Here is a 25,181-nt window from a genome sequence, read left to right as displayed (position 1 = left end):
GAATCTGAAGGGGAAGGAAGGGGGCAGATTCTGCTCAGGTTATGGGGATGGTGGTATTTGACTGTACTGCTACTTAGTATGGTGTAAGCTGCCCTGATCCTAAGGTATATAGGATGTGAATCTGAAGTCAAATAGCAAGAGGGCTTTACCTGCAAGCTTGCATATGTTTGCATAGAATAATTGTTGCTTTCTCACCCCTTACGTATTAAACAAACCTATAGGGGGGGGGATCAAAACTCCTGCTCAAAGTATAGACAAATTTGGTGGCTACTATGCACAATGGCTATGTTATTCCACCACTTTGGGAGCAATAGTCCCCTGAATGCTAGTTGCTGGAAGCTGCAAGTGGGGAGGGCACTGTTGGAGGCATCCCATAAACATTTGGTTGACTACAGTGAGAGCAGGTTGCTGGAGTAGATGGACTTTTAGCCTGATACAGTCAGGGCTCTTAACATTTTTATTGGTTGTGGGGGGAGGAGTATTATCCCTCCTCCCCCTTTTTTGCCTCCCTAGAGGATTTCTAAATTTATTCTCCACCTATGTTCCCTAAATTATCTTAATGGACAACTTTGATTAGAGCCTAGAATTGAAACGGAAAGAGGTGGGATCTGTCCTACACACCTGAGGTTCTCCATCCATTTTAGAGGATGTTTTGTCACCTGAGTAGAATTCCCCTGCTTAGACATTATCCCCTTTCGCTTTGTTGCTCTTTCCCTGTCACTTCTCTGCCTTCTAATTCCTGCCTTCTGTAATTTGGCCCTTTCTCAGTGGCACAAGGGGATGCTTTAATGCTTCTGTGGTTTCCAGTGTTGTAGTGCAGGACAACAGTTTAAGAACTTGCTTTATATTCTTGCATTTGAGGTGGCTTTGCAAACTTTTTGAACCTGCCTGCTCAGCTTACCCTACATTCTGCCCCTAGCCTCAGCTTACCCAATGCTAACCCTCTGCTCTACAGTAGAGTGCACAGCAGCCCTTCAGCACAGTACAAAGATCTGTGAAGGACACATGACACTCACGTGACATACATTGCAGGGGGTTGGACTAGATGACCCTTGGGTCCCTTCTAACTCGTAAGATTCTATGATTAGAAAAGGAGTAGAATAAGACACCTCTGTGAGCCCCTCCTAAAACTACTTTTCCCAAATCTGATTGGGATGGTGATGTAAATTTAAGAGAAGGCATCCCTCAGTCCACGATTACTCAGAGAGGATCCTCTTGGCTGGTAGGCAGAGGAAGGGAACAGTTTTCTCAGTCTTCCCTGGACATTTTTGTCCTCTTCCAGGTTTTCCACCTACTTCCCACCCAATCTTTCCTGCAGTTCATAAACCACTGTTCTAAAGAAATATAAAATGACTGTGAGTTGAATTAGCCCCCTTGAGTAGGACGTCTACTGCTTAGGAGCTGCCCCTTGTCTTCCATCTTTGGTTCCATTCCTTTTCATATGTCCTAGTTTCCCTTTCTCTTGAACATATGAAACTGACTTACACTGAGTCCATCCAAAGGTCTATTTGGCCAGGGCTGTCTACTCAAACTAGCATCAGCTCTCCAGTGTCTCGGATCTTTCCTAGTGCTGCCTTTCAGTTGGAGCTACTGAGGATGGCACCTGGAGCTTCTTCTATGCAAAGCATCTGCTGATCTGTTGTTCCTATGGCTACTGCCTTGGTGTTCATAGCAAAGCTCTTTCTGTTTTACCCCAGGAAAAATGCAAACCTGTAGAACATTTATTTCGACCCATTTGTTTATTATGCAAAAACTCAAATACAGTGTTCAGAATTTGGAGAAGATCAACAAGGAGAAATTTGGTGTCAGGAAAGATACCGAAAGTTAACACCAGTTAGTGCCAGTACATGCAGGAGACGGCAGGTAACAATGCAGACACTCTTTCAAATTTCACTCATCTAGCAGATTGGGTTATGAACAGCACAGCTTGCTGTAAGTTGTAGAATAAGAGCTGGAACACCAACTAGTAAGTCTTGAGGTAAGTTCTAAGTATTGCTAGTTATTAAAGATAAACCCACAACTGCATCCCATGGATGGTGAAGCCTTCTCTTCCCATCATCACCCTGTAGTTTGTTTGCACATGATGTGTCTCAGTGACCATTGGGAAATAAAAATGAGACTCCAGGCAGATAAAAGCCCATACCAGAAATGTCCATAGTTCTCATTCCACAGCTCCCTTTCTTTGTTTTCCACCATGCTGCCCTTGCTAGTACAATCAACATTCTAAAAAAGAAGAAGTAGTAACAGGGTTGGAATAAATCATGCAACTTAACTCGACAATTTGCGTAATTCCTATTCTGGATGCAAGGTATTTGTCTGCATGTTACAGGCCTTGCACTTCTTTGTTGGGTGTACACGGTTGTCTGGCTTTGCAGGAATATGAGTGCTTCTTCTCCGTTAAGACCTTGACAGATACAGTTGGACTTTCTCCTCATTTATATCAGTGGCTTAGTGAACTTGGCTTTTGAGATCAGCGCGCTGCTGGGATAATCTGCTTTAAAGCTGACTTGATTCTCATATGCCTTGCAGATAAGGAAGGAGTGTGGTGCTGTGGCAAGAACACATTCTCTGCAAGCAGAAGATTGCATGTTCAGTCCCTGGCATCTCCAGGTTTGGCTCAGAAAGACAGAGGGATGTAGGAAGAAGATGAGCATGTGTGGTGGTGCTTGGGAATGCCATCCTGACAACTCTACCTTATTCAAGGCTCTTTCCTGACTTGCTCACTGCTGATTTAGGCAACCCTCTCTTGTTGTTTCTGGCATCCATGGGTGGAATGCAGAATATATGCAGTCTTCGGTTTTGCGGAGCGCAAAGATGGAATTGTTCTCTCATCTCTCTGCTTTGCTGAATCAGAAATGTGTGGCTGCTTCTACTTCTGGCTCATTCTTAAGGTGGCTGCCCTTGCGAGAGCGTCAGGCCCTCTTCATTCTCAGGCCAACAAGTTAATTCTGCCAGTGCCCATGTCACTGAAAACATTTAAGGGAATTTCTCTTCAGACTCTGTTGACACTGATGTTGTAATGTTTGAAGAACAATGCTGCTCCTGAAAGTTCTCTTTTGTATTGCCAACCCCCTTCTAAATTCCTGGCTAATCTTTATTTTTGCAAGGCATATGGAAAAAACACAACTTCCTGTTCTAAACTGCCCTCAGTTTTGTTAGCAAGGCGAATACAGTTTCTCTGAAACAGTTAAAAGCAAACCTGTTCTTCTGCATGATGCTTAACTGGTCTGGCATTCAAGTACACAACTGTTTTCGGCCAGATTCACGAGGCCCTCTAAAGTTGTATCCAGAGCAGTTAATACCTGAGCAGACTTCTTGCAGAACATGCACTCTGGAATAGTATCCAGGCACTGGAGATTGTAATCCTCATGGCTGTGAAGAAATGCAAGTATCATGTATGTGACCAGTGCAAGGCTGGGAGTGAGTACAGTACCTTTTGAGTGCCCTAGTGAGGGTATTGTTGCTGGAGGGGGTCAGGGGTGTCTTCTGTGTTCTGCTTGTTCCTTTTTAGCTGTGTGTTCCTGTGGGATCAATCGTTGCAACTGGGTGGCCAGTGGTGGGAAGTAACTACCGTAGATTTCCTTCCTTGACTGTCCCACTTTAGTTTTGTTTTTCTGCTTCATTTTTAAGATCCCCATTCAAACTATATGCATGTTTGGTGCTGCTTCAGTTGAATAGTCAGGCATAGCATAGGGCGTCACCATTTGTCATGTGCGTGTTGCGACAGAGATATGGCAGTGCTGGCTGGGCTTGTCAGGTGAGATAAGGAGATGTTGAGCAAATAGCAAACTTCTCTTTTTACTCTCTACTTCCTTTACTGGGGACTCTAATTGCCAAGTCAGCTTCTCTTTGCCTGTTCCTGTTAAATGCCAGATCAGTCTTAAAAGGAACAGCGGTAATTCAGCATTTGATCCTGGATAATGAAGCCACTCTGGCTTGGATCACAGAGCTGGTGGGATGAGGCAGCTGACCCTGCGACTGTCCTACTTTCTCCGGCCAGGTATTTGGTCTAGCATCAGTGTAGTGATGGTGGAAGCAGAGGAGGAACCTATAAAGATTCTATCACTCTCACCAGACACCTTGTCCTGCAGAGGCTTTTATTTAGTACATTTATCTTGTATGGCAGGGACAGCCTGGGGGCTTGGTCGTCATTCCACCCATCATAGTGCCTGACTCCCTGATTGACTGTGCAGATGTAATCTCAAATTTGGTGTTTAACCACCTCAAAGCGATTCATTCTTCTTTTCTAGTGCAGTCCAAAATAACTAGGAGGCCAGTGTATTTTGAGTTCTACACATTCTACCAGTCATAGATTCATTTTGGGTTTTGCATAGGCTATGAGAGCTATTTCTGGTGTCTTAGCCATAAACCATGAAGGTCAGTATCACAGGATTTACCGTATTTTTTGCTCTATAAGACTCACCCCCCCCCTAAAAAGTAAGGGGAAATGTGTGCGCGTCTTACGGAGCGAATGCAGGCTGCACAGCTATCACAGAAGCCAGAACATCAAGAGGGATTGCTGCTTTCACTGCGCAGCGATCCTTCTTGCTGCTCTGGCTTCTGAGATTCAGAATATTTTTTTCTTGTTTTCCTCCTCCAAAAACTAGGTGCGTCTTGTGGTCTGGTGCGTCGTATAGAGCGAAAAATACGGTAGTTGTTTTCTGCAGGGGACCTGTTGAAATGGTCTGCCCCTAAGAGCAGTTGAATCTGTTGGCTTTCCATGCTACTCTTTGGGTTTTTCCAGCAGACCTTGCAAGCTCTCCTGTCAAATCGCTGGTCTGTTCCTAGCGTAAGGTATCAACATGGGTGGCTGACTATTGCTCCTTTAGTCCAGTGACTAAAATAAAGGCTGCTTCTTAGTTTTTTGAGGAGCTGTAGGAGATTAAGCAGTTGGGATGGCAGCAAGAGTGCAAGTGGTAGACTATTCAAGGAAAATCTGACAAGGCTTATTCACACTTATCTTTTGCCCCATTCTTTCCAGGCACATGTCCGCACTTAAAAGCTCCATGTACAAGCATTTTTTTTTATTTTTTGTCCTGGAGCTTTCCCCATAAAAAGCCATAATTTAGCACTCAATCGAAGCTAGTATCAGTTCAGGTTTTCTGTGGATTGCTGTTTACTTCAATAAAGCTTTAAAGAGGGTTTTCATGGTGAAAGCTCTGGAGCAAAAAAGAGGGGGGGCGCTTGGACACAGAGCTTTAAAGTGTGACTTTGCCTGGAAAGAGCAGAAGAAAGGTAAGTGTGAATAAGCCTATTTGTCATGTTGTCCTTAGGAGCTACACCAAGTGGTTAGACTGCTGTTGCAATCTTTGCATGGAGACACCTGCAGCCCACTATCACCAATTTTGCCAAGCATGTTTGCACTTGAATCACTTGCCTCCATTCCACTGCCACTTACTTTGGAGTCTGTTCATGAAATCACCTTAGCTTTAGTGAGTTGCTGCTATTTGGATGAATTTCTATTGATTTCAAATGAGGGCAACATTATAGGAGAGTATGGGGCACCAGTGGTTACTCAATCATTGCCCCTCCTTAAACCTTTGAAGGACCCTGATGACCTTAAGTACTTACTGGTTGTTTTCAGCATCTGTCACTCCAGGTTCTCTTAGGTGAAGCTATTCCCCTCCCCCTACATCCTTAGCAGTCTGATTTTAGCACCCACTGTTGCAATAAAGGAAACGACCATGGTTACTCTGGATACACCATATTGTGGCAGTTTTGCTCTTATGTGGAGGGTAGAATTCAGAAGGCAGGGCTAGGGGATTGTTACTCCTGTGAGATTCCACAGGGATCAGTATCGTCTTCTGTTGTATTTGGTGCCACTGGCTGAAGCCATCTGGGTAGTGGTGTCATCGATAGGCAAACCACTGGTTACTTGTTCAGACCACCCAGTTTTCTCCAGAACACAGGCAAGAAACTGATGCTAAGCTGCTTCAATCTGTGGGTGGACTAGCCTGCTTCATGTATCTTGGATCTGATCCAGTAAAACCCTCTGTATTCCTCTGCAGTCTTCTTGGATAGTTAACATATTGTGTCTGGGTCGCAAGGGCCACAGCTTCTGTGCTTTTCCTTTCTGCTGCCAAACATTTGGAAGAAGGCAGTGACTATTGGAGGGGGGAGGAAAGGGAGGGAGAGATCTGTGTTGCTGGGTGTAGATCCACTGGAGCTTCTGCCTTGCTTGTCTCTTTCAAGTACTAGATCTGCTTTTTAAAAAAATCTTACCCATGAAAACTGTGGAACCTTTCCTTAAGATCATCATCCCAGGTCCTCTGGCAGCTTGAATTATTTATTGTACTGCCTGGGTGCTTGCTATCCTGACTGTGGTCTTTCTAACCCCTACCTGGACAAGAGGTGGTCATTTCAGGAATCTGACTGACTTAAACAGATGTTGAAGGAAACATCTTGAGAGCTCTGCTGAGCAGCACAGAGGGACATCAGACAAGCACCTAAATGTAACGTCTGCATGCCTTCCTTGATCTCAGGGACGCCAAACAATTGCCTCTCCTTTTTTTCTGCATGCCACACAAGCTGCAGGCCACCACAGGGCATTTTTATTTGTTTCAGGAGTCAAATATGGGCAAGCCAGTCAATATTGATTGTCATCTCCTGTAAGAAGCTGAGGTTCCCTCAGAGTAGTCTGGCTATTAACTGGGATTCCAGGGCCTCAGAATAGCCAGGTTTTGCACAAGCCTGGCTGCAAAGTCCATATCCAACCCTGCAATGTTAAATGTATATGTCTGGTTCTCTTACTGAGTGGGGATTAAGAAGGTTGCCCATGCAGCTGCTAAGCAGCAGGGGCCAAAGGGAGTCAAGAAGATTAGAGGATTGAGGATTAGTGTTTAAGGGGACAAGTGGTTATGGGGGTCAGCTGCAGAGTTGTGGGGGGTTAAATCGGGAGGATTTGCAGGTCACTCACACCACAGACCCATAGCATGAAGTGTGAAGGTTTAGATGAAAGCCTGTTGAACCATACTTGTATGCCTCTCGCAAAGTCTCTATCTGCAACCTCACAATCATGAAGCCTACAGCTCCATAGGTAATATATGCTATCAACTTTTGGCAATCAACTTGGTTATGCGCTGTGGTTTTTGCCAGTATTTTCCGTTTCCCATAACTATGTTTATGGCTGATGTTCCCTTATCACACGACAAGCAAATTATGAGCAAGGATGCTTTTAAGCCATTGATAATTTACTGCTACGAACTCTTGAAGTTGATGCCACTGGAGACTTGACACGTAGAACAAACTACAGTGGTGCCCTGCAAGACGAATGCCTCGCAAGACGGAAAACCCGCTAGACGAAAGGGTTTTCCGTTTTTGAGCTGCTTTGCAAGACGAATTTCCCTATGGGCTTGCTTCGCAAGACGAAAACGTCTTGTGAGTGTTCCGATTTTCCCCCCCCCCGCTTCCCCCCCTTTTCCTAAGCCGCTAATAGCCTTTTAGCTGCTAATCCGCTAAACTGCTAATAGCGCTAATCCGCTAATAGGGTTGCTTCGCAAGACAAAAAAACCGCTAGACGAAGAGACTCACGGAACGGATTATTTTCGTCTTGCGAGGCACCACTGTAGCTTTACTTACTACTCTGAAATTCTTACTGCTTCAGCTGATCTCAAAATACTTCTTTCATAAGCTTTCAGTTCGCTTTTCACATTACCTCTGCACACACCCACTCATGAAATGTGTTGTATTATTAGAGTTATTTATTCATTTATATCCCATTTTTCTACTTACCAAGGTAGTGCTTAAGATGACTACTGGCTGTATCCAAAATTCCTACTTTCATTGAGAGGGGTTGATCTGAACCTTGGTTGCTCACAGAGGAACTTGTGGCTATAACTTTACTACAGGAGGGGTCGGGCCTTGCTTTCTTTCTCATTCTGAATATGCTGGTTTCAATGACTAGGTTCATTGCTGGGTATGGCAGCACTGATTCATTGTGGAATAGTCAAGTACCAAGGTAGCCAACAAGGGTCCCTTCAAATGTTCTTGGATTTTAATCCCCACCAGCCCCAGTTGGCAATGGGAGTTGTAGTTCAGCAACATCTGGAGGTCACCATTTTGGCTATCCTGAATCTAGCAGCACTCAAGCCCCTCCATATAAAACTGGGAACCCTTAAGGGGTGTGCATAAGTTGGTCATCTGCTTAGGACTCGGGTCCAGTGGAAAGTGTTTCACTTGGATCAGAGTTCAGATTGTAGCCTCCTTAAGGCTTTTGCAGTTGCAGCCTAGCAGGGAGTCTAAGCAGAATTCCAATGGACAGGGTGTGTGTGATTTCAGGGCTCCCTGTTCATTTGTCTCGCTATCCGAGACCCAAAGAAGCAAATGTGTGCATCATAATAGGGCCGCCTACCACAAAAGGAATCCTGATTGATAATCAGCCACTTCTTAACTGATCAGCTGGTTGGTTAATAAAATAAATTTGCATGTTCTAGATTTCTCTCGAGCTTACATTTTTAATAAAGGTTGCCACTCACTGTTAGAAAACTGTCTCAAATATTTCCTCTTTCCTTTCTTACTGCGGTGGCAATACCTGCAGCCAAAGAAGGACAGACCTGGCTTTGATTCACCCTGGTCTGTAGCAAACTGCTGCTGGATACTCGAGTCATGGCTCTGCAGCGCTGGGTTGGGCTTTGTGCCAGTCCGTGCCGTGCCTGGGTAGTCTCCATTCAGTTTTGCGGTTTCCTCAAGAAGTTTATTGTGCTCTTTCTTTGCCCTGAAAGGAGAGCTGTCCCTGCTTTGTTCTCCCAAAAGATCGGATTCTGCTTTCCAAATAAATTATGCAAATGGAAGTGCTACAAAATTGTCTGGTGCGCAACAAGCTCATGTTACTTTCTTTGTTCTGAACTCAAGTCCTTGAGGTTTTCTGGAGGGAGAGGCGTGGTGAAAATGGACTGTGCTGAGCAAAGGAACATGGGGACTGAATGGAGAAGGGGCACGAGATTTCAAGGCCACGGCCCCGAACACACACAGCAGGCCAATTGGCACGTGTTGTGCAGCACAATTGCTCAGCAAAGTGAATTGTTCAGTCTAAGCAGGGGTAGAACTGATGTGCTCTTCCCCAGCATTTGGGATGTTGCCTAGTGGTGGGAAAGGAGATTCCCCCCCCCCCAAGCTTTTAATCTCCCTCTGGCAAAAAACTATTGTCAAAAGAAGTGTTTATGTTCGCTTCCACTGGTGGGGGAGATGAAAGGCTGGCTGGGGGTATAAAGAAGTGTGTTTCTCTTCTGCCCATCCCAAGCAGTGAATGGCAATACAGTGGTGCCTCGCAAGACGAAAAGAATCCGTTCTGTGATTCTCTTCGTCTAGCGGTTTTTTCGTCTTGCGAAGCAAGCCCATTGACGGATTAGCGGATTAGTGCTTTTAGCGGCTTATCTGCTGATCGGATCAGCTGATAAGCGGCTTAGCATCTTAGAAAAAGGGGGGGAAAGGAAAAAAAACCCAGCAGGAACTCGCAAGACATTGTTGTCTTGCGAAGCAAGCCCATAGGAAATTCGTTTTGCGAAGCACCTCCGAAACGGAAAACTCTTTCGTCTAGCGGGTTTTCCGTTTTGCGAGGCATTCGTCTTGCGGGGCACCACTGTATACATTTTTGATTTTTTTCGCTGAATTGTTTTATGTGGATGCTGGAAAAATGTATAGCTTGACTCCTCTTTTGTACGCAGCCTGTGGATAGCCTTGCCCTGAAATACAGCATGCAAGGACTTTAAAAATAAATGCCGGCCTTCAGCAAGGAATGAGGGGAGATGGGATGGCCTGAATTCATTGTTTAAGCCTGTTGGTCAGCTTTGCCTTAGGGCAGAAGGGTGTGACTTGACCAAACTGGCCTGTTGGGCCTAATTCAGCCTGTGGGGAAGAGTGTGGGGCACATTTCCTATGAAGAATTGGCTGATTAGTGTTTTGCAGGCAAAAAAGTCGTCATCTGGTGTCATTGTGATGCCAGCACTACCCACCTGTCAAATTTGGCCCACCACAGGTGGGGGGAGATAAGCTGGCCAGATTCAGTTCCCCACCCCTCCATTAGATGCTAAGGCTGTCCTAACTCCAATCAGCAGGACTTAACTTTTGAGTAAGCATGACTAGAAACGTGCCTTCAGTTTCCACGTCTCTTCTGGGTGGTACACAGAACGGGAAAAGAGTTTGTGTAGGGCACAAAACCAAGAAACCCTGGGTGGCAGCTGCTGCCGTTAGCCAATACTCCTGCTTTGAAAATACGCAGAGATTTTTCCACCCCTCCCCCCCTGGTCTGTTAAACACATTTTAATTCAGAAAAGAATGGAACTGGAAGGTGTTTATAGGGCAGATGTTGGGATCGCTTCCAGTCTCCTGCAGAGATTCTTCTACCCAATTGGGGACAAGACTGTAGCAAGAAGCAATGACTGTCCCAAAGCTGCTACATTGAGCATTTGCATTCTTTGTGGTTTCCCCGCTATAAATTCAGATACTTTGCTCAGATCCTCCAAGTGTCTCTATTTTCCAAGGATGCCCCTGATTTAGAGAAGCCGTCCCAGTTTCTGATTTGATCCTTAGGATGTCCCTATTTTCATTGGAGAAATGTTAGAGGGTATGACTTTGCCCTGTTTTAAAGTTTTCTTATTTTCAAGAATGCTGCACTGTAGATCAGCTACTGTAATTGCAGGCATGCAAATACCCATTTAGGTGATTGCCTGTGATAGAAGAATCATCTCCAAATGTCCAGACAGGGAACTTAACAAAAGTATTTCTTAATCTACAAAATGACTGACATAGTTTTTTTTTTAAAAAAAAATGAATGTGGGCTTGTAACGTTTTCTGGACTTGCTGGTACAGCTGCTTGGTCTACAGTGAGCAGTATAATCTCTGTGCTGGGCAAGACCATGCCCTCAGCTGACTCCTTTTCTCTGCAAAACGATGGTTCTCAGTGATTGGTCACAGGAGCCCTCTTGGACTTTATCAAATAGATATTTATGGGGCAATTGGTGCCAGTCCAAGCAAGCTAGATTGTGTAGGCCTTTGATTTGACGTGACCATGTTTTCTTGCCACAATGACTCTGACATTGTGTTTATTTTCTTGCAACAGTTCTGTATTTCAAGTAGCCCAAACATTCAGGCATGCATGCCTGTTGCTTTCGCTTAGCATAACTATTTTGCTTCCATTGCCCTTCTCTAATACTGCCAAAATGAATGGTGAGGCCTACAGGGAGTAAGGGAGCAAGGTGGAGTGGACTTCAGAGTAAAAGTGATGCTGAAGGTAGATGGTGAATCGAGACTGAATATACCTCTGATGTTTCTCTTGTTGAAATATCCGGAAAGCACTGAGAGTGCAGGCCCATTAAATCTCTCCTACCTACTGCAGAATTGCACCTTCCATTCAGAGATCTGTGTTAAACATTGCATGTATCATCTTTTTAATAGTCTGGGTTGGTAGGGGGCAAGCAGTGATGTGGGGTAAAAAATTATAAATAGATGCCAACTGCAAATGCAGTATTATGCAAGCTTGGCAGTTTTCATAGTTGTAATTGTTGTTTTTCAAGTAATTATCTCTGGCAATGAGATAGTCAGCATATCATGCACAAGCCTTTGGATTGCTAAAATGGATTAGTGTGTCAACAGTTTTCAGCACCTCTGTTTTTTTGCTTAAATTTGAACAGTATAAGGAAATTGCATGCTATTAACTGTAAGTCTCTCCCAGTAATTCTTCCCCCACCCCAATTTAAACCACATTAATTTAATAAATGGTGATGATGATGATGATGATAAAGGAAGGCTTTGATTTTCATCCCCTCAAATATATCAGGTCAAACTTTTGTGGTGTGTTGGGAATTTTTTTTTAAAAAAAACACACTTTTGTTTACTAAATGCAAGCAAAATAAACGTGATAAATTAGTACATTCTCTAAGGTATCAGAACTTGCCTCCAAGCAAATTATCCTAATTTGCGTAGGATTTTAGTGTTTGGAAAACCCACATCACTGAGGGCAAGGAAGGAGGAGATAAACTGATGGAACATGTTGTGGCCTCCCCTAACACCCTTTTATTTCCCTCCTACTTGTTGTGCAGGTCCATGGTGGTATTGTGACGCCCATCGGAGGGGAAAGCGAGCACGAGAAGACAGGGTGGGGGCCTGCGCCTGTGAAGGATGCTGAAGAAAAGCAACCTGGTTCTCTGGGGCGTGGTGCTTTTTGTGGCCTGGAACGCCCTGATCCTCTTCTTCCTGTGGACTCGGCCTCAGTCCTCCTCTGACCACAGCCGCCTCACCGAAGAGGTCATCCGACTGGCCCAGGACGCAGAGGTGGAGCTGGAGCGCCAGAAGGACCTCCTGCATCAGATCTACCGCTACAGCGCTCTCTGGAACAGGAGGAAGGCTACTGAAGCCAAAAGGCTCCACCTCTCGGTGGCGTCCTCCGCCCCGCCTTCGACAGCCGCCCCCTTGCCCCGTCGCAGCCAAATCTCTCCAGACGCCGTCTTGCCAGTGCTGGTGATTGCCTGCGACCGCAGCACGGTCCGCCGTTGCCTCGACAAGCTGCTGCATTACCGCCCCTCCAAGGAGCGCTTCCCCATCATCGTGAGCCAGGACTGCGGACACGAGGAGACCGCCAGGGTCATCGCCTCCTATGGAGACGCCATCATGCACATTAAGCAGCCCAACCTGAGCGACATCCCTGTGCCCACCGACCACCGCAAGTTCCAAGGCTACTACAAGATCGCCCGGCACTATCGCTGGGCCCTGAGCCAGGTTTTCCGGAACTTCAAGTACCAGGCGGCCATTGTGGTGGAAGATGACCTGGAAGTCGCTCCAGACTTCTTTGAATACTTCCAGGCCGCTTTCCCGCTCCTGCTAGCCGACCCCACCCTTTGGTGTCTCTCCGCCTGGAACGACAACGGCAAGGAGCAGATGGTGGACGCCAACCACCCGGAGCTCCTCTACCGTACGGATTTTTTCCCCGGGCTGGGCTGGCTTCTGCTGTCCGACCTGTGGGACGAGCTGGAGCCCAAGTGGCCCAAGGCCTTCTGGGATGATTGGATGCGACACCCTGAGCAACGGCAGGGCCGTTCGTGCATCAGGCCCGAAGTGTCGCGCACCATGACGTTTGGCCGCAAGGGCGTGAGCCACGGTCAGTTCTTTGACCAGTACCTGAAGTTCATCAAGCTCAACGACCGCTTCGTGCCTTTCACCCAGATGGACCTCTCTTACCTCAAGAAGGATGAGTACGAGCGCTCATTCCTAGCCCAGGTCTACGGGGCCCCTGAGCTACGGGTGGAGGAGCTGCAGGGTAACCAGCGCCGGGAGCTGGGCACTGTCCGAGTGCAGTACACCACTCGCGACTCCTTCAAGGCCTTCGCCAAGGCCTTAGGGGTCATGGACGACCTCAAGTCCGGAGTGCCCCGTGCCGGCTACCAGGGCATCGTCAGTTTCCTCTTCAGAGGCCGCCGCGTTTACTTAGCACCTCCTTCGGACTGGACAGGCTACGATCCTAGCTGGAGTTAGCAGCTGACGACCCTTAAGCATGTTGGACCCTGTTGTCAAAGGGGTGCTTGGAGTTGGGAGTGGGGGGCGGGGACAAAACTCTGTATTTTTCTTTTCCTGTGTGGCATTCGAGTGCATTCCAGGGATGAGGGTGGTTTTGTGCACTTAAAATTATGGGGTAGGAGGGGCGGGGTTGCGGGGGTTATTCCGATGCCCCCAAGAGGGGGTGAGGTGGAGCGTTCTGAGTGCTCTCTCCGTTCTACCCTCCAGTGCCTATTCTCCTTTTTTTTTTTTTTTTTTTTTTGACGTGGTGGTCTGTTCACTCATTAGATCCTTGGTGGCTTCTCCAAGTCGGTGTGTTTTTGAGGTCAAAGCCCATGCTAAACCAAAGCAGCAACCCTTCGAGGTTTTCCCAGCTTCGTGGAGCTCACGGAGGCCTGCGCAGCTTGCAGCCCAGCAAGCCAGGTGCAGCTCTGCAGGCACACAACATGGCTTGATACCTTCTCTGTTCCACGTATGCAGGCAAGCAAAAAAATTGCTGACCTCCTGTAGGTCACTTTGCCTAGCTGGTGTGTTGCATTCCGCCTGATGGGTCGCAGTTTGGGCAGGCCTGAGCAATAGGGAGGAAATGAGGGCCTTTTCTCCCCTCTTGACTGCCTGTTCCTTTCTCATGTGGACATAGTTGAATGCTAGCATTGCAAACAGGAAACTCCTTTGGACGTTCAGTGAGTCCCTTAGAAGGACCACTTTTATTGACCATATTGGCCATTTTTACTTGGGTCTCCTGAATAACTCATTCTTGAACTGTGTTCGATGGGAGGTAAGGTGTGTGCGCTGATAAAGGCGATGTGAGGATTGCTCAGGTGAGGCGAGTGTCTAAATCTCCAGTTGTTTTTACCTGGGTAGTAAGGAAGCGGTGGCATGGGGGGAGATGTGGTTGGTTGCCAAAGGAGGTTCTTGTCAGCTGGTCCTTACTGTAAGCTATGGACCATTTCAGATGGCAGGTGGGGGATTAAATTTGAAAACTCACCCACATGAAATTCCCCTTATATGTGCAAGGCTAGCATGTCCAGAAGGTATTGGGCTAGCTTTTTCCGTGACGTGTGTGAAGGAGCATTCGAACCCCCACTTAGCCAGAAATAGTACCGTCTTGAGCACCTATTTGCTCTCAGTTATGTTTTGTAGCCACCATTATATAATAGCTACATGACATTTAAAGGGAGGTTGGTTTAATTATGGCGTGATGCCACGTTCTCTTCCCAGGTTGAGTGAGGAAACTTGTCCCCAATGGCTGCCTTAATTCGCCTTGGGTTTTGGGGGGAGGGGCAGTCCCTAAATTCAGCCCCACCACAGAGGTGGCTTATCCCTCAGTAGCATTTCTTTAACTGGTTGTCATATTAGCACTGATCCACCACCAGGTCTGTGGGAGCAACGGGGCAGAGGTAGAATCCCCGAGTCAGCACAGCACACCATGGGATGAGCCCAGCCTTATTCAGCAGTGCAGAAGCTTCTTTCCCCATTCTTGCCTCTAGAAGGCGCTGCTGAGCTGCTCCAGGGCCACTAGATAAAGTAAGCATGGAGAAGGAGCTTCGGACCTCATATGGCCAAAATTCAGACCACACCAAAGGGTAGTATTTTGTTTGTTTCTTTGGATGCTGTATTACTTTTTGTCTTTTTTTATAAAAAAAAAACCTATTCAAACTCTCCATGGTGAATGAAGAAAGAAATATGGAGTTGTATTCAACATAGCACTAAGGAGATGGTTCTGCCAGTGCAACTATTTCTTCTGGTCCAACAGAATGATCTCCCCTGCCCTCCTCCATCCCTGTGTGCTGTTGTGGGTTCTCCTAACCCTCTGGAGCAGATGTGGAAAGGGTGTGGGGAGGAGAGGGGAGAAAGTCCTATTGCGCTAGCTGGGATCCTTCTGCTGGCTTCCACTGGTTCCACAATTTAGTTGAATACGGCCCCTTGTCTCTGTTTTGGAATTCCACTTCAGTAAGGAATTTCTCTCCTGCGGCCAAGTTCAGCAAAATGGGTGTGGGAGCCCTTCCTTCCGCATCTCTTGTTTTCCTAGCTGGTGCAGATGGAAGAACAGGAGATGATGCCTCGGGGGAATGATCTTGTTGCATCTATTTAATTATGTTTCGTTAGTACTTCCTTGAAAAAGCAGTATTGCTCCTGGGATCGTGAGAGAAAGAAGTCTCTTCCGTTGAAAACCCTGATCATGAGATTATTATTTTCTTTTTCAAAGGGTGATCCATCTTGGGTTTCTTTCAGAGGAGGAACCTCTGTGAGGGGATACATATTGATGAGGTTTGGGGGGAAATATTCCGTTCGAAAGGGTGTTCATTTATGAATGGGAGATTCTCCATTGAAGGCAGAGGCCTTCTCTTCTCCCCTTGAATGGGTACCTGTGGAAACTCACTGACAAGACCATAGGAGGGTGAAAGAGAGCATGCGGTGATGGTGAGTTGCACTCTCAGTAGGTCCTACACCCTTCTTTGAAATTTACTTGAATTGGGGGTGGCAGGGAGACATCAAGATGAAAATGAGGAGTAGCTCCAGGACTCTCTTTAGTTTGGGGTTCACAATCCTAGACACAAACTGATCTCCAATGCAGGGAAGGAAGCACCTTGAAAGATGACCTCTTTGACCAGTGAAAGGCAGTTAGTGAGGTTGGGGTTGGGGGAAGGAGGAGCACATTCTGTCCCTATGCTTCCCCTTTCTGTCTTTAGGGGCACAAGCAAAGGCCCCTGAATTAGAATGGGAAGGAGAGAACTGGTGAAGCTATCTCCATCCTCCCCCTTTTACTGCAATTGCTCACGTTGCCTGAGTATCTACCCTTCTTCCTCCTGTCCAGGCAGGAGTTGGTATTATCACCCACTTGTAGAATTCTGAAGTGGATGGGACACTGTTTTTAGGGAACTGACTCTACCTTTAACGCCAATGCAAGGGCCTGACATTGAGGACTTTCTCTGTCCTTCCCACCCAACCCATTGTTTTGGATGGCACAGTTCTGTCCATCCAAGCCATCTATGGCCTGAACTCTTTCTTGTGGCATGTGGTCCGTGTTTTGTGTGAACGTCCTAGCTCACAGTGCTACTACCTCCCTTTCCATTCCCTCAGGTGAAGGGACTTGAGATCAGCTGAGATGGCATTGGCCCCAGAAGAAAGTTTTGGGTCAGTCGGCGAGAATCCGCCAACATCTTCAGTTCCCTCCTTCTCTCCCAAGCTCCCTTTCCGCTCCTGGAACGGTCCGTTTTGAAATTCCAGCTGAAAGTAAAAGCTTGTGAAATTTTGGGGTGGTTGAACTCTTTAAGGTGTTTGCTAGAGAGATGCTGTTTTTAATGTCCAAATTTCAATTGGTGAAATGTTTGAAGATGCAAAAACTTATTTTCCACAGCAAAATAAAAGCCGGTCCTTTTCAAACAGCTCCTGTCTTTTGTGTCTTTGATCTTGCAGAATCGTTCGGTGTCAATTCTTCAGCGTTTCACGAGAGCCTGTAACAAAGGTCTGGCGGGGAGCAGGCAGGGAAAGAGCATTGCCTTATTGGTTCAGACCAAAGATTCATCTAGTTCATTGTTCTGTCCCAAAGTGGCTGGCTAGTTGCTCCTGGACAGTTCAGAAGCGGGATGCAATAGTGATTTATTACACCTGCCCTCTTGTTCATTGGCAGCATAATGGGTCCAGAGGCAGCATACATCTTAACCTGACAGCTCCATTATACTTTGAATATGGAGCTTACATACCTAGTTAACATAGCTAACAAGAGCCATTGGCTAACCTATTCTCCATCCTCCTATTGAGTAAATACGCCTCAGGTGGAAGAGGCATCTGTATAATTGGCACTGACGTTTGAAATGTGATGTAACATGAATAAAACCTGCAGCTTTCTCACTCATGTGGCTACATGTTGAGGTTAGCTATGTGGGTAGCTCCTTTCTCATATACTTTTTTCACTGGAAATCTATTTAAGAAAAGACAAACATGCACAAGGGGACAATGAAACAAAAGAAGAATTGCTATCTACAGTCACAGTAAATATAGATCTGTTCGTATTTACACTTAATGTACTGACATATGCTCTCCAAATCATAGAACTGTAGAGTTGGAATGTCTGAATAGGTATTCAAACAAAGTTGGTGTTTATAGAAAATAAGTTTGAATGTAACAAGGGTATTAAGATGAATACCCTTCTAAATCTCTTAGCACCTGCAAAGGCTTGTAATTTCCATTTTGTGTCGTGCTGATTGCTCCCATATTACAAGAATATAATGTAAAAGTATATGAACATTTGCAAAAATCAAGGCTTTCACTGATAATAAGAGGTAGTATGGACAGCAACTTCAGACCAAAATGGAAATATTGCTGGACAAGCCCAGATATCTAGGCAGTTCCTGATGAACACTCAAGAGGCCTTGGCAGAGCAGACCAGTTGAGGCATCACAGGAATGGGAATAAGTGCTTGAATAACTTCATGGGTATATTTTATATATACCTCTTCTCTTCCAAAAAGCAATACAAAACCTTCCATTCTTTGCGATCAGGAGCTTATGCAAAATATGCGAATACATGCAAGTCTATCGTTTAATCCAGTTGTCAAAACTAAAACAACAAGAAGATTCCCTTCATTTGAAAGTGTATGTTTAAGCAGAAACTTTGGTGCTTAGACCTCTGCAAACATCTGGATTTGTTAGGCGGTGTGACCTGCATTTTTCGTCTCATGAAATCAGTTTCCCCTCTCAAAGCCTCCCAGATTCTGTGTACAAGTAGGCTTTCTCCCACCCATTCAAAAGTTGACAGGGTTGCCATTTGTAATTAAGGAACTGATTTCCGCCCTGGATCACAGATCTCTTTGTGTTCCAAGGTGTTCCTTTCTTTCAAATGGGAATTACTGTACTGTGTTTTCATAGGCAGTACCAGCAGTATAGTCGTGAAACCTGGGGCAGCATCTGACTTGGCCAGCTTTTCTTCATGTGTTTCTCTAGAATACCTGCAGTAGCCTAAGAAGATGTGGCAGCTGCCCATGAAATACCTGCAGGATACGACAAATGGGTTTCTAGGGAGGGGAGGGAGAGGGGAGAGGAAAACAAGCTTAGGCCTGAATGTGAGCACTGCTGCTGTTATAAAAGAGAGAACCGAAGGTGATTTAAGGGAAAGAGTTCCTTGTTCTGTACCAGGAAGGAACAGCACAGGGGATCAAGAACATTTCAAGTTGAAAGCAGTTATTCTCTCACACGCACACCCTACAACAAAATGCAAAGGGAACAGATGCAGGTTATGAATGCTTTGCCAACAACAGCAAAACTTCCTGGAATGGCTCCTGCTGGATCTTCCAGCAAATTGTTTTGTTTCCTTTCTCTGTGCATTTCAGTGACAGTTCAGGAGAGGGGGCTGCTTTTCACCCCCCCCCCCCACAATCCTTCCCCAATTGCAACTCCTGTCCAACAGCCTGCCAGTCACCTAGGGCAGGCAACCACAATCTTAATAACAAAAGACAAAAACAACATTTATTCTATTTCATAAAAAGTTATGCACCGCTTGACTGTTTAAAAAGCCCTCATAGCTGTTTGCAAAAAGATAAAACCAGAAAAATCCAGAAAAAAATCCACCCATGCTTTAAAGCATTACAAAAGTTAAAATATTAAAACGTATTAAAATTGCCACCACTTTCTAAGCATCTGCATAGACTTGTCTCACCAGGAATGTTTTGAATCAGGTGCCAAAAGTATACTGAAGGTGCCTGCTTCATCTCAATAGGCAGGAAATTCCAAAGTTTAGGCACCCTCACACTCTAGCCCTGGGATCTCCAGTCTGGCTCCACGAAAATCTCGCTGGTGGGAATAAAATAGAATAGAAATTGAAATATAAGTGGGCCGGCAGAGGAAAGTATCAAGATTCCAAGCATCAGAGTTGGAACCGCCGGCAGAATCGGACCCGCATATCGTGATCCAGCTTCGCCGCTGACCTACCGCCACCGTGTGGCAGAACCAGGGTAGGGCAGCTATTTTGCTTGGAAAGCTGAGCTGCAAATATGCATAAGCACACACGCACGCACTAAGGCAGGTTCACACGTTACGCGCGCCTACCGATATGCACACGCGCGCCCATTTGTACACATTCCTGTGCCTCTCTCTGCGCCTGTCCTTCGCGCCCTGCAGCCGCGTCGCCCAGTCCGATTAGCAGGATTGCCACCCTGCGCGCATTAATCTGAGAGTAATCCCTTCTGAACACTCAGGGGATTCCGTGTCTACATGGATAGCATTGACCAGCTGCACGACGACGAGCGTGGTTTAATTCCCATCTGTCTGCAAAAAGCATATATATATATATATATATATATATATATATATATGTTTGCAAAAAGATAAAACCATAAAAATCCAGAAAATTTTCCACCCATGCTTTAAAGCATTACAAAAGTTAAAATATTAAAACATATTAAAGCATATATATATATATATATATATATATATATATATATATATTATTGCCTCCCCCTCCATGCTAAATTGGTCAGTTTTACAGAACGTGGCTGGAATGCGTTGCTTTAGCGTTAGCAACGTGCCTTCAACGTCATCTTTTCTTTTGAGTCAACAAATGTGGAATTTGGAAGGCGGAAAAGCAAAGAAACGAAACTGATCGCGGAGGCGCTTATTTGCTGTGACTAAAAGCAGTGAGTGCGCTCCTTCGATAGCTCAGCTGGTAGAGCGGAGGACTGTAGAGTGTGAAAAGCCGTCATCCTTAGGTCGCTGGTTCGATTCCGGCTCGAAGGACATTGTGTTTTTTTTCCCCAAATGCCCCACCAAATTTCAGATGCATTCTCAATTTAATTCACAGGTGATCAGAGTGCACTGAGGGCATCAAAAGTCTCCCCCCCCCACCACCCAAAAAGGCCCCGCCACTGGAATGTATTTTCTTATAAAGGTATTATGACCAGAGAACCTGGTATCCAGAAATACCTTTAACTGTTTAGGCTCCGCTAGGTCAGATCTCACATGTTTCTCTGGCAATGATAGACAGATAAGGAAAGTTTAAATCTGTTTCTCTGCTTTCTGATTGTGGGTTTGGGTTGCACGTGTGAGCTTTGCAACGAGGGGAGATGCTCGTTGAACTAATGGGTGTTACTCGAGAGTAGGCATGCACAAGATCGCTCTGTTTGTCGTCTTCTTCTTTTTTTTTTTTTTTAATACTATAACTCCAAAAGCCACGATCGGGTAATAATACCTTTATTGGAACCAAAAGGTCACAAAAGCATGGCAAGTTTTCCGAGTCTGCAGAACGTTTCATCTGGCAAGACGCCCACGCAAAGGATCGGGCAAGAAGGGTAACCACAACAATGGCGGAGATGGTCTGTTATTAGGCTGTACCTGGAGTTTCTTTACGTAAAAACAGTACAAGGGTAGGAATAGAACTTCTGGGGAAATTCTTAAGTACAGAACTGGAACTAAGCTCTGCGATTGGCTCGTTGAAATTGTAAGGAGGCCACGCTATTGGGTGCAAACTCCTACGGAAGCAGCGAACGCTATTGGTTGGTCTGTGGACTTGGGACACCCCATTGGCTACTACTTTTTTTAAGTTATACATCCCACTTCTACTTTCTTCCCTTTAGTTTTTTGACTCTCTGCTCATCTGCTTTGAGCACATGGACCCGAAAATGCCAGATTTTTCTTGCTAGTGCACATTGGAGAAGTCACAGCGATCTCACTGAGTAACTAGGCACAGAATTCGAGAAAAAGTGTCGATCACCGTGGACTAGAATCTTGTCCCGAAGTGATTAGGAAAAATGCAACCTTATATACCGGATCTCGGTCCGCCCAGCTCAGCGTTGTCCACACTGTCTGGCAGCAGCTATCTCTCTCAGGCCTCACTGGAAATGCCGACCTTCGGCCTTTCCGCAAAACAGATTGTCCTTCGAGCCGGAATCGAACCAGCGACCTAAGGATGACTTGTTCTTAAGTGTTCTACAGTCCTCCGCTCTACCAGCTGAGCTATCGAAGGAGCGTGATTCGGGAGTCAAAGGAACGTCGTTTAAACCAGCCTGCTCAAGAGTGTTTTGCCTTGTGCATTTGTCAAAATGTAAAACTGAACAGGTCCTTTTAAAGTTTGCTAATTTAAGCACATCAGCAGTGGAAAAGATCAAGAATCAAAGTGTAGTCGCACACAGGCAAATCAGCCCACCTTAGGGCAGTCATCCTGTTAAATAAATCTTACTTGGTTGATCAAATGAATTTTAATGGATCGATTAAGTCTGCATGGATTTGCACCCTCATGCAGAAACAGGATTTTTATTTTTAAAGTGCTTTCTTTTTAAATGATCGTGTGTACAGATTGGAAGAGGAATTCCACACAAAGGGGGGGGGGGTGTTGGCAGAAGGATGATGTGAGGGGAATAATAGAATGATAGAACCCCAAGGGTCATTTGTTTCAACCTCTCGCAATGCAGGAATCTCAGTACAAAAATGACATGAATATCTCTCCATCCATCACAACTTGCATGAAGTTTAAAACTCAGCCTTTCCCACCTCAGATTTACGTTCCTTTGTGTCTGCTGCCACCTGGTGGCTCTTGAGGCAATTTCATTAAAGATCACTTTGTTATGCAGACTGCTGCCAAAGTCAGGCGGAATCCAGTGCAAGATTTGCAAGATTTGTTGTTGTTTAGTCGTTTAGTTGTGTCCGACTCTTCGTGACCCCGTGGACCAGAGCATGTCAGGCACTCCTGTCTTCCACTGCCTCCCGCAGTTTGCTCAAACTCATGCTGGTAGCTTCGAGAACACTATCCAACCATCTCGTCCTCTGTCGTCCCCTTCTCCTTGTGCCCTCCATCTTTCCCAACATCAGGGGCTTTTCCAGGGAGTCTTCTCTTCTCATGAGGTGGCCAAAGTATTGGAGCCTCAGCTTCAGGATCTGTCCTTCCAGTGAGCACTCAGGGGCTGATTTCCTTAAGGATGGATAGGTTTGATCTTCTTGCAGTCCATGGGACTCTCAAGAGTCTCCTCCAGCACCATAATTCAAAAGCTTCAATTCTTCGGCCTTCTTTATGGTCCAGCTCTCACTTCCATACATCACTACGGGGAAAACCATAGCTTTTACTATACGGACCTTTGTTGGCAAGGTGATGTCTCTGCTTTTTAAGATGCTGTCTAGGATTGTCATTGCTTTTCTCCCAAGAAGCAGGCGTCTTTTAATTTCGTGGCTGCTGTCACCATCTGCAGTGATCATGGAGCCCAAGAAAGTAAAATCTCTCACTGCTTCCATTTCTTCCCCTTCTATTTGCCAGGAGGTGATGGGCCCAGTGGCCATGATCTTCGTTTTTTTGATGTTGAGCTTCAGTGGCTATCTTTGCCTATTCTGTGCCTGAGTGCTTCTAAGCTCACCAGCTGCTTGCAGAGTGGAAAGCATGGAGAGATTTTATACCAAATCACTGCTTCCCAGGCTCAGAGAATTCTCGAAGTTTAAATTCGGTGATGGTGCCATTAACTCTGCAAGAGGCCTCCAGCTCTCCTTACAGAACTTTAAATCCTGGGATTCCTTGGCCTGGGGAGAGATAGTATTAAAATTATGTCTAGCACAGGAGATGTGCCCTTTCATAACAGCGCTCTCATAGGCATGGCAGCCTCCCTTTCTTAAGGACGGTTTCTTTTTAAATGGCCTCAAGTTACCACCTTACCTCACTAACCTTTATCCTATGCATTCAAAAGCTGTCTCGTTAACTGTTGCTTTTTCTGCATCTGCATCACTGAAGTGACCTCCCTGGGCTGCAAGCCAAGAGGTCCTGGGATGCCCTGATAACAAGGCCTCACTCTTGGTCTTGCTGATGTGGTTCAAAGGAAAGGAAATAAACATGTTTGCCTGCAGGAGTTGCCAGAAGGAGGCGTACAAGGCAACCTCTGACCCTTTTAGGGACTCCCTTCCTAATTTGTGTAGGGTTTAGTCCTTAGCCATTTCTTCTCCTGAAGATGTCCCACAAGCCAGCAGGTATGAATTTTTCCTCGGGGTTCACAAATGATTATATCCACAAGGCAGCAAAGGTTTAGGATCAGTGTTTTCCACCTCCTAGATCAGGGGTAGGCAACCTACGGCCCAGAGGCTGGATGCGGCCCAATCACCTTCTCAATCTGGCCCGCGGATGGCCCAGGAATCAACATGTTTTTACAAGAGTAGAATGTGTCCTTTTATTTAAAATGCATCTCTGGGTTATTTGTGGGGCCTGCCTGGTGTTTTGACATGAGTAGAATGTGTGCTTTTATTTAAAATGCGTCTCTGAGTTATTTGTGCGGCACAGGAATTTGTTCATTATGTTTTTCAAAATATAGTCCGGCCCACCACATGGGCTGAGGAACGGTGGACCGGCACACGGCTGAAAAAGGTTGCTGACCCCTGTCCTAACTCATGGAGGGTTTGAGACCCATCGGCTACCCTCACCTGGTTTAGCCAGCGGGTCAAAGCCATTCCCAGAGTGTGACTACTGTTGCACGCTTACTGATGTACATAATTTCAGCAAGCGAAGCCGCACCCCACCCCAGCACACAAATGAAGTGGAGGTGAAAACTTCACCTGACAGGTATCTGTCTGGTTAGGTGTTGTTGAAGGTGTAGGATGGAAGGGAGCAGGCAGAGGAACAGTCCTCAGCAATCCTAATACAGTGGTGCCTCGCAAGACGAAAAGAATCCATTCTGTGATTCTCTTCGTCTAGCGGTTTTTTTTAGTCTTGTGAAGCAAGCCCATTGAAGGATTAGCGGATTAGCACTATTAGCGGCTTTTAGAGGCTTATCTGCTGATCGGATCAGCTGATAAGCGGCTTAGCGGCTTAGAAAAAGGGGGGGAAGGAAAAAAAAACCAGCAGGAACTCGCAAGACATTGTCATCTTGCGAAGCAAGCCCATAGGAGATTCGTTTTGCGAAGCACCTCCAAAACGGAAAACTCTTACGTCTAGCGAGTTTTCCGTCTTGCGAGGCATTCGTCTTATGATTATACAGAAGCACAACTGCATTCAGTGGGGCTTACGCCCAGGTAACTGTGCAAAGGGCGGCAGCAATCCTGCACGTGTTTTCTCAGAGGTAAACCCTACCAATCGCCTTTGTAAGCATCTTTGGAATTGCAGCCTGCAGCTGCCATCTTATACAGACATCCCAGAGACTAAATCACATTGAATTCAATGGGGCTGACTTCCGAGTAGTCATACATAGGCTTGCACGAGAAATCTATCTCAAAATGTCTGTTCATTCTTTTATTTTATATAATTTATACACTGCTTGAATGCAGAACAAAGAAACAAAACACTCAAAAGCACTTTACAAAACAGAACAAAACAGTAAAATTATCAATAAGGAAAACTAACCATATCTTTATTACATATTTTGTGTGTTTTTTTCTAATCTTGAATATTGTGTGCGTGAACCACTCTGAGATCCACGAATCGATGGCGATATACAAAATAAATTTATAGAATAATTTAAAACTTTCCCCCAAAATTTAAAACAGTAGACTAAAAACGGATTAAAACTCGCGTCAACTTTCTAAACATCTGCCGAAACAAAAGCGTTCCTTCCAGGCTCCATGAAGCCTCCAGGAACAAAAATCACAACTTTACAAAAAAAACCAACCCCCCTCCCCATCAGCCATGCACATTTGGCCGCTCAGCTCTCCGTAAACTATATATTTTGAAACCCTCATCGCATCCCCCCCCCCGCCCCATTCCAAGGCGTTGGTCGCTGCTTGCGCCTCTCGGCATCT

The 25,181-nt window shown here is 45.7% G+C and overlaps 1 protein-coding gene across 10 annotated transcripts in view; it reads left to right on the top strand.

Annotated features, from left to right (window-relative positions):
- MGAT1 (alpha-1,3-mannosyl-glycoprotein 2-beta-N-acetylglucosaminyltransferase) overlaps positions 1 to 14,425 on the top strand; it is a 41,913-nt gene extending 27,488 nt beyond the window's left edge. For all 10 annotated transcript variants that reach the window (XM_082210286.1, XM_082210280.1, XM_082210283.1 and 7 more), the window contains one exon: positions 12,036 to 14,425. In XM_082210286.1, the coding sequence (XP_082066412.1) occupies positions 12,115 to 13,464 (1,350 nt within the window). In that variant the 5' untranslated portion in view covers positions 12,036 to 12,114 and the 3' untranslated portion in view covers positions 13,465 to 14,425. The remainder of the gene's footprint in view (positions 1 to 12,035) is intronic.
- Positions 14,426 to 25,181: the final 10,756 nt, after the last annotated feature.

This window comes from Podarcis vaucheri (assembly GCF_965113315.1).
Source record: "Podarcis vaucheri genome assembly, chromosome: 2".
Lineage (NCBI taxonomy): Eukaryota > Metazoa > Chordata > Lepidosauria > Squamata > Lacertidae > Podarcis > Podarcis vaucheri.
Note: the sequence above shows the minus strand (reverse complement) of the source record. Positions and strands in the feature narration are given on the sequence as shown.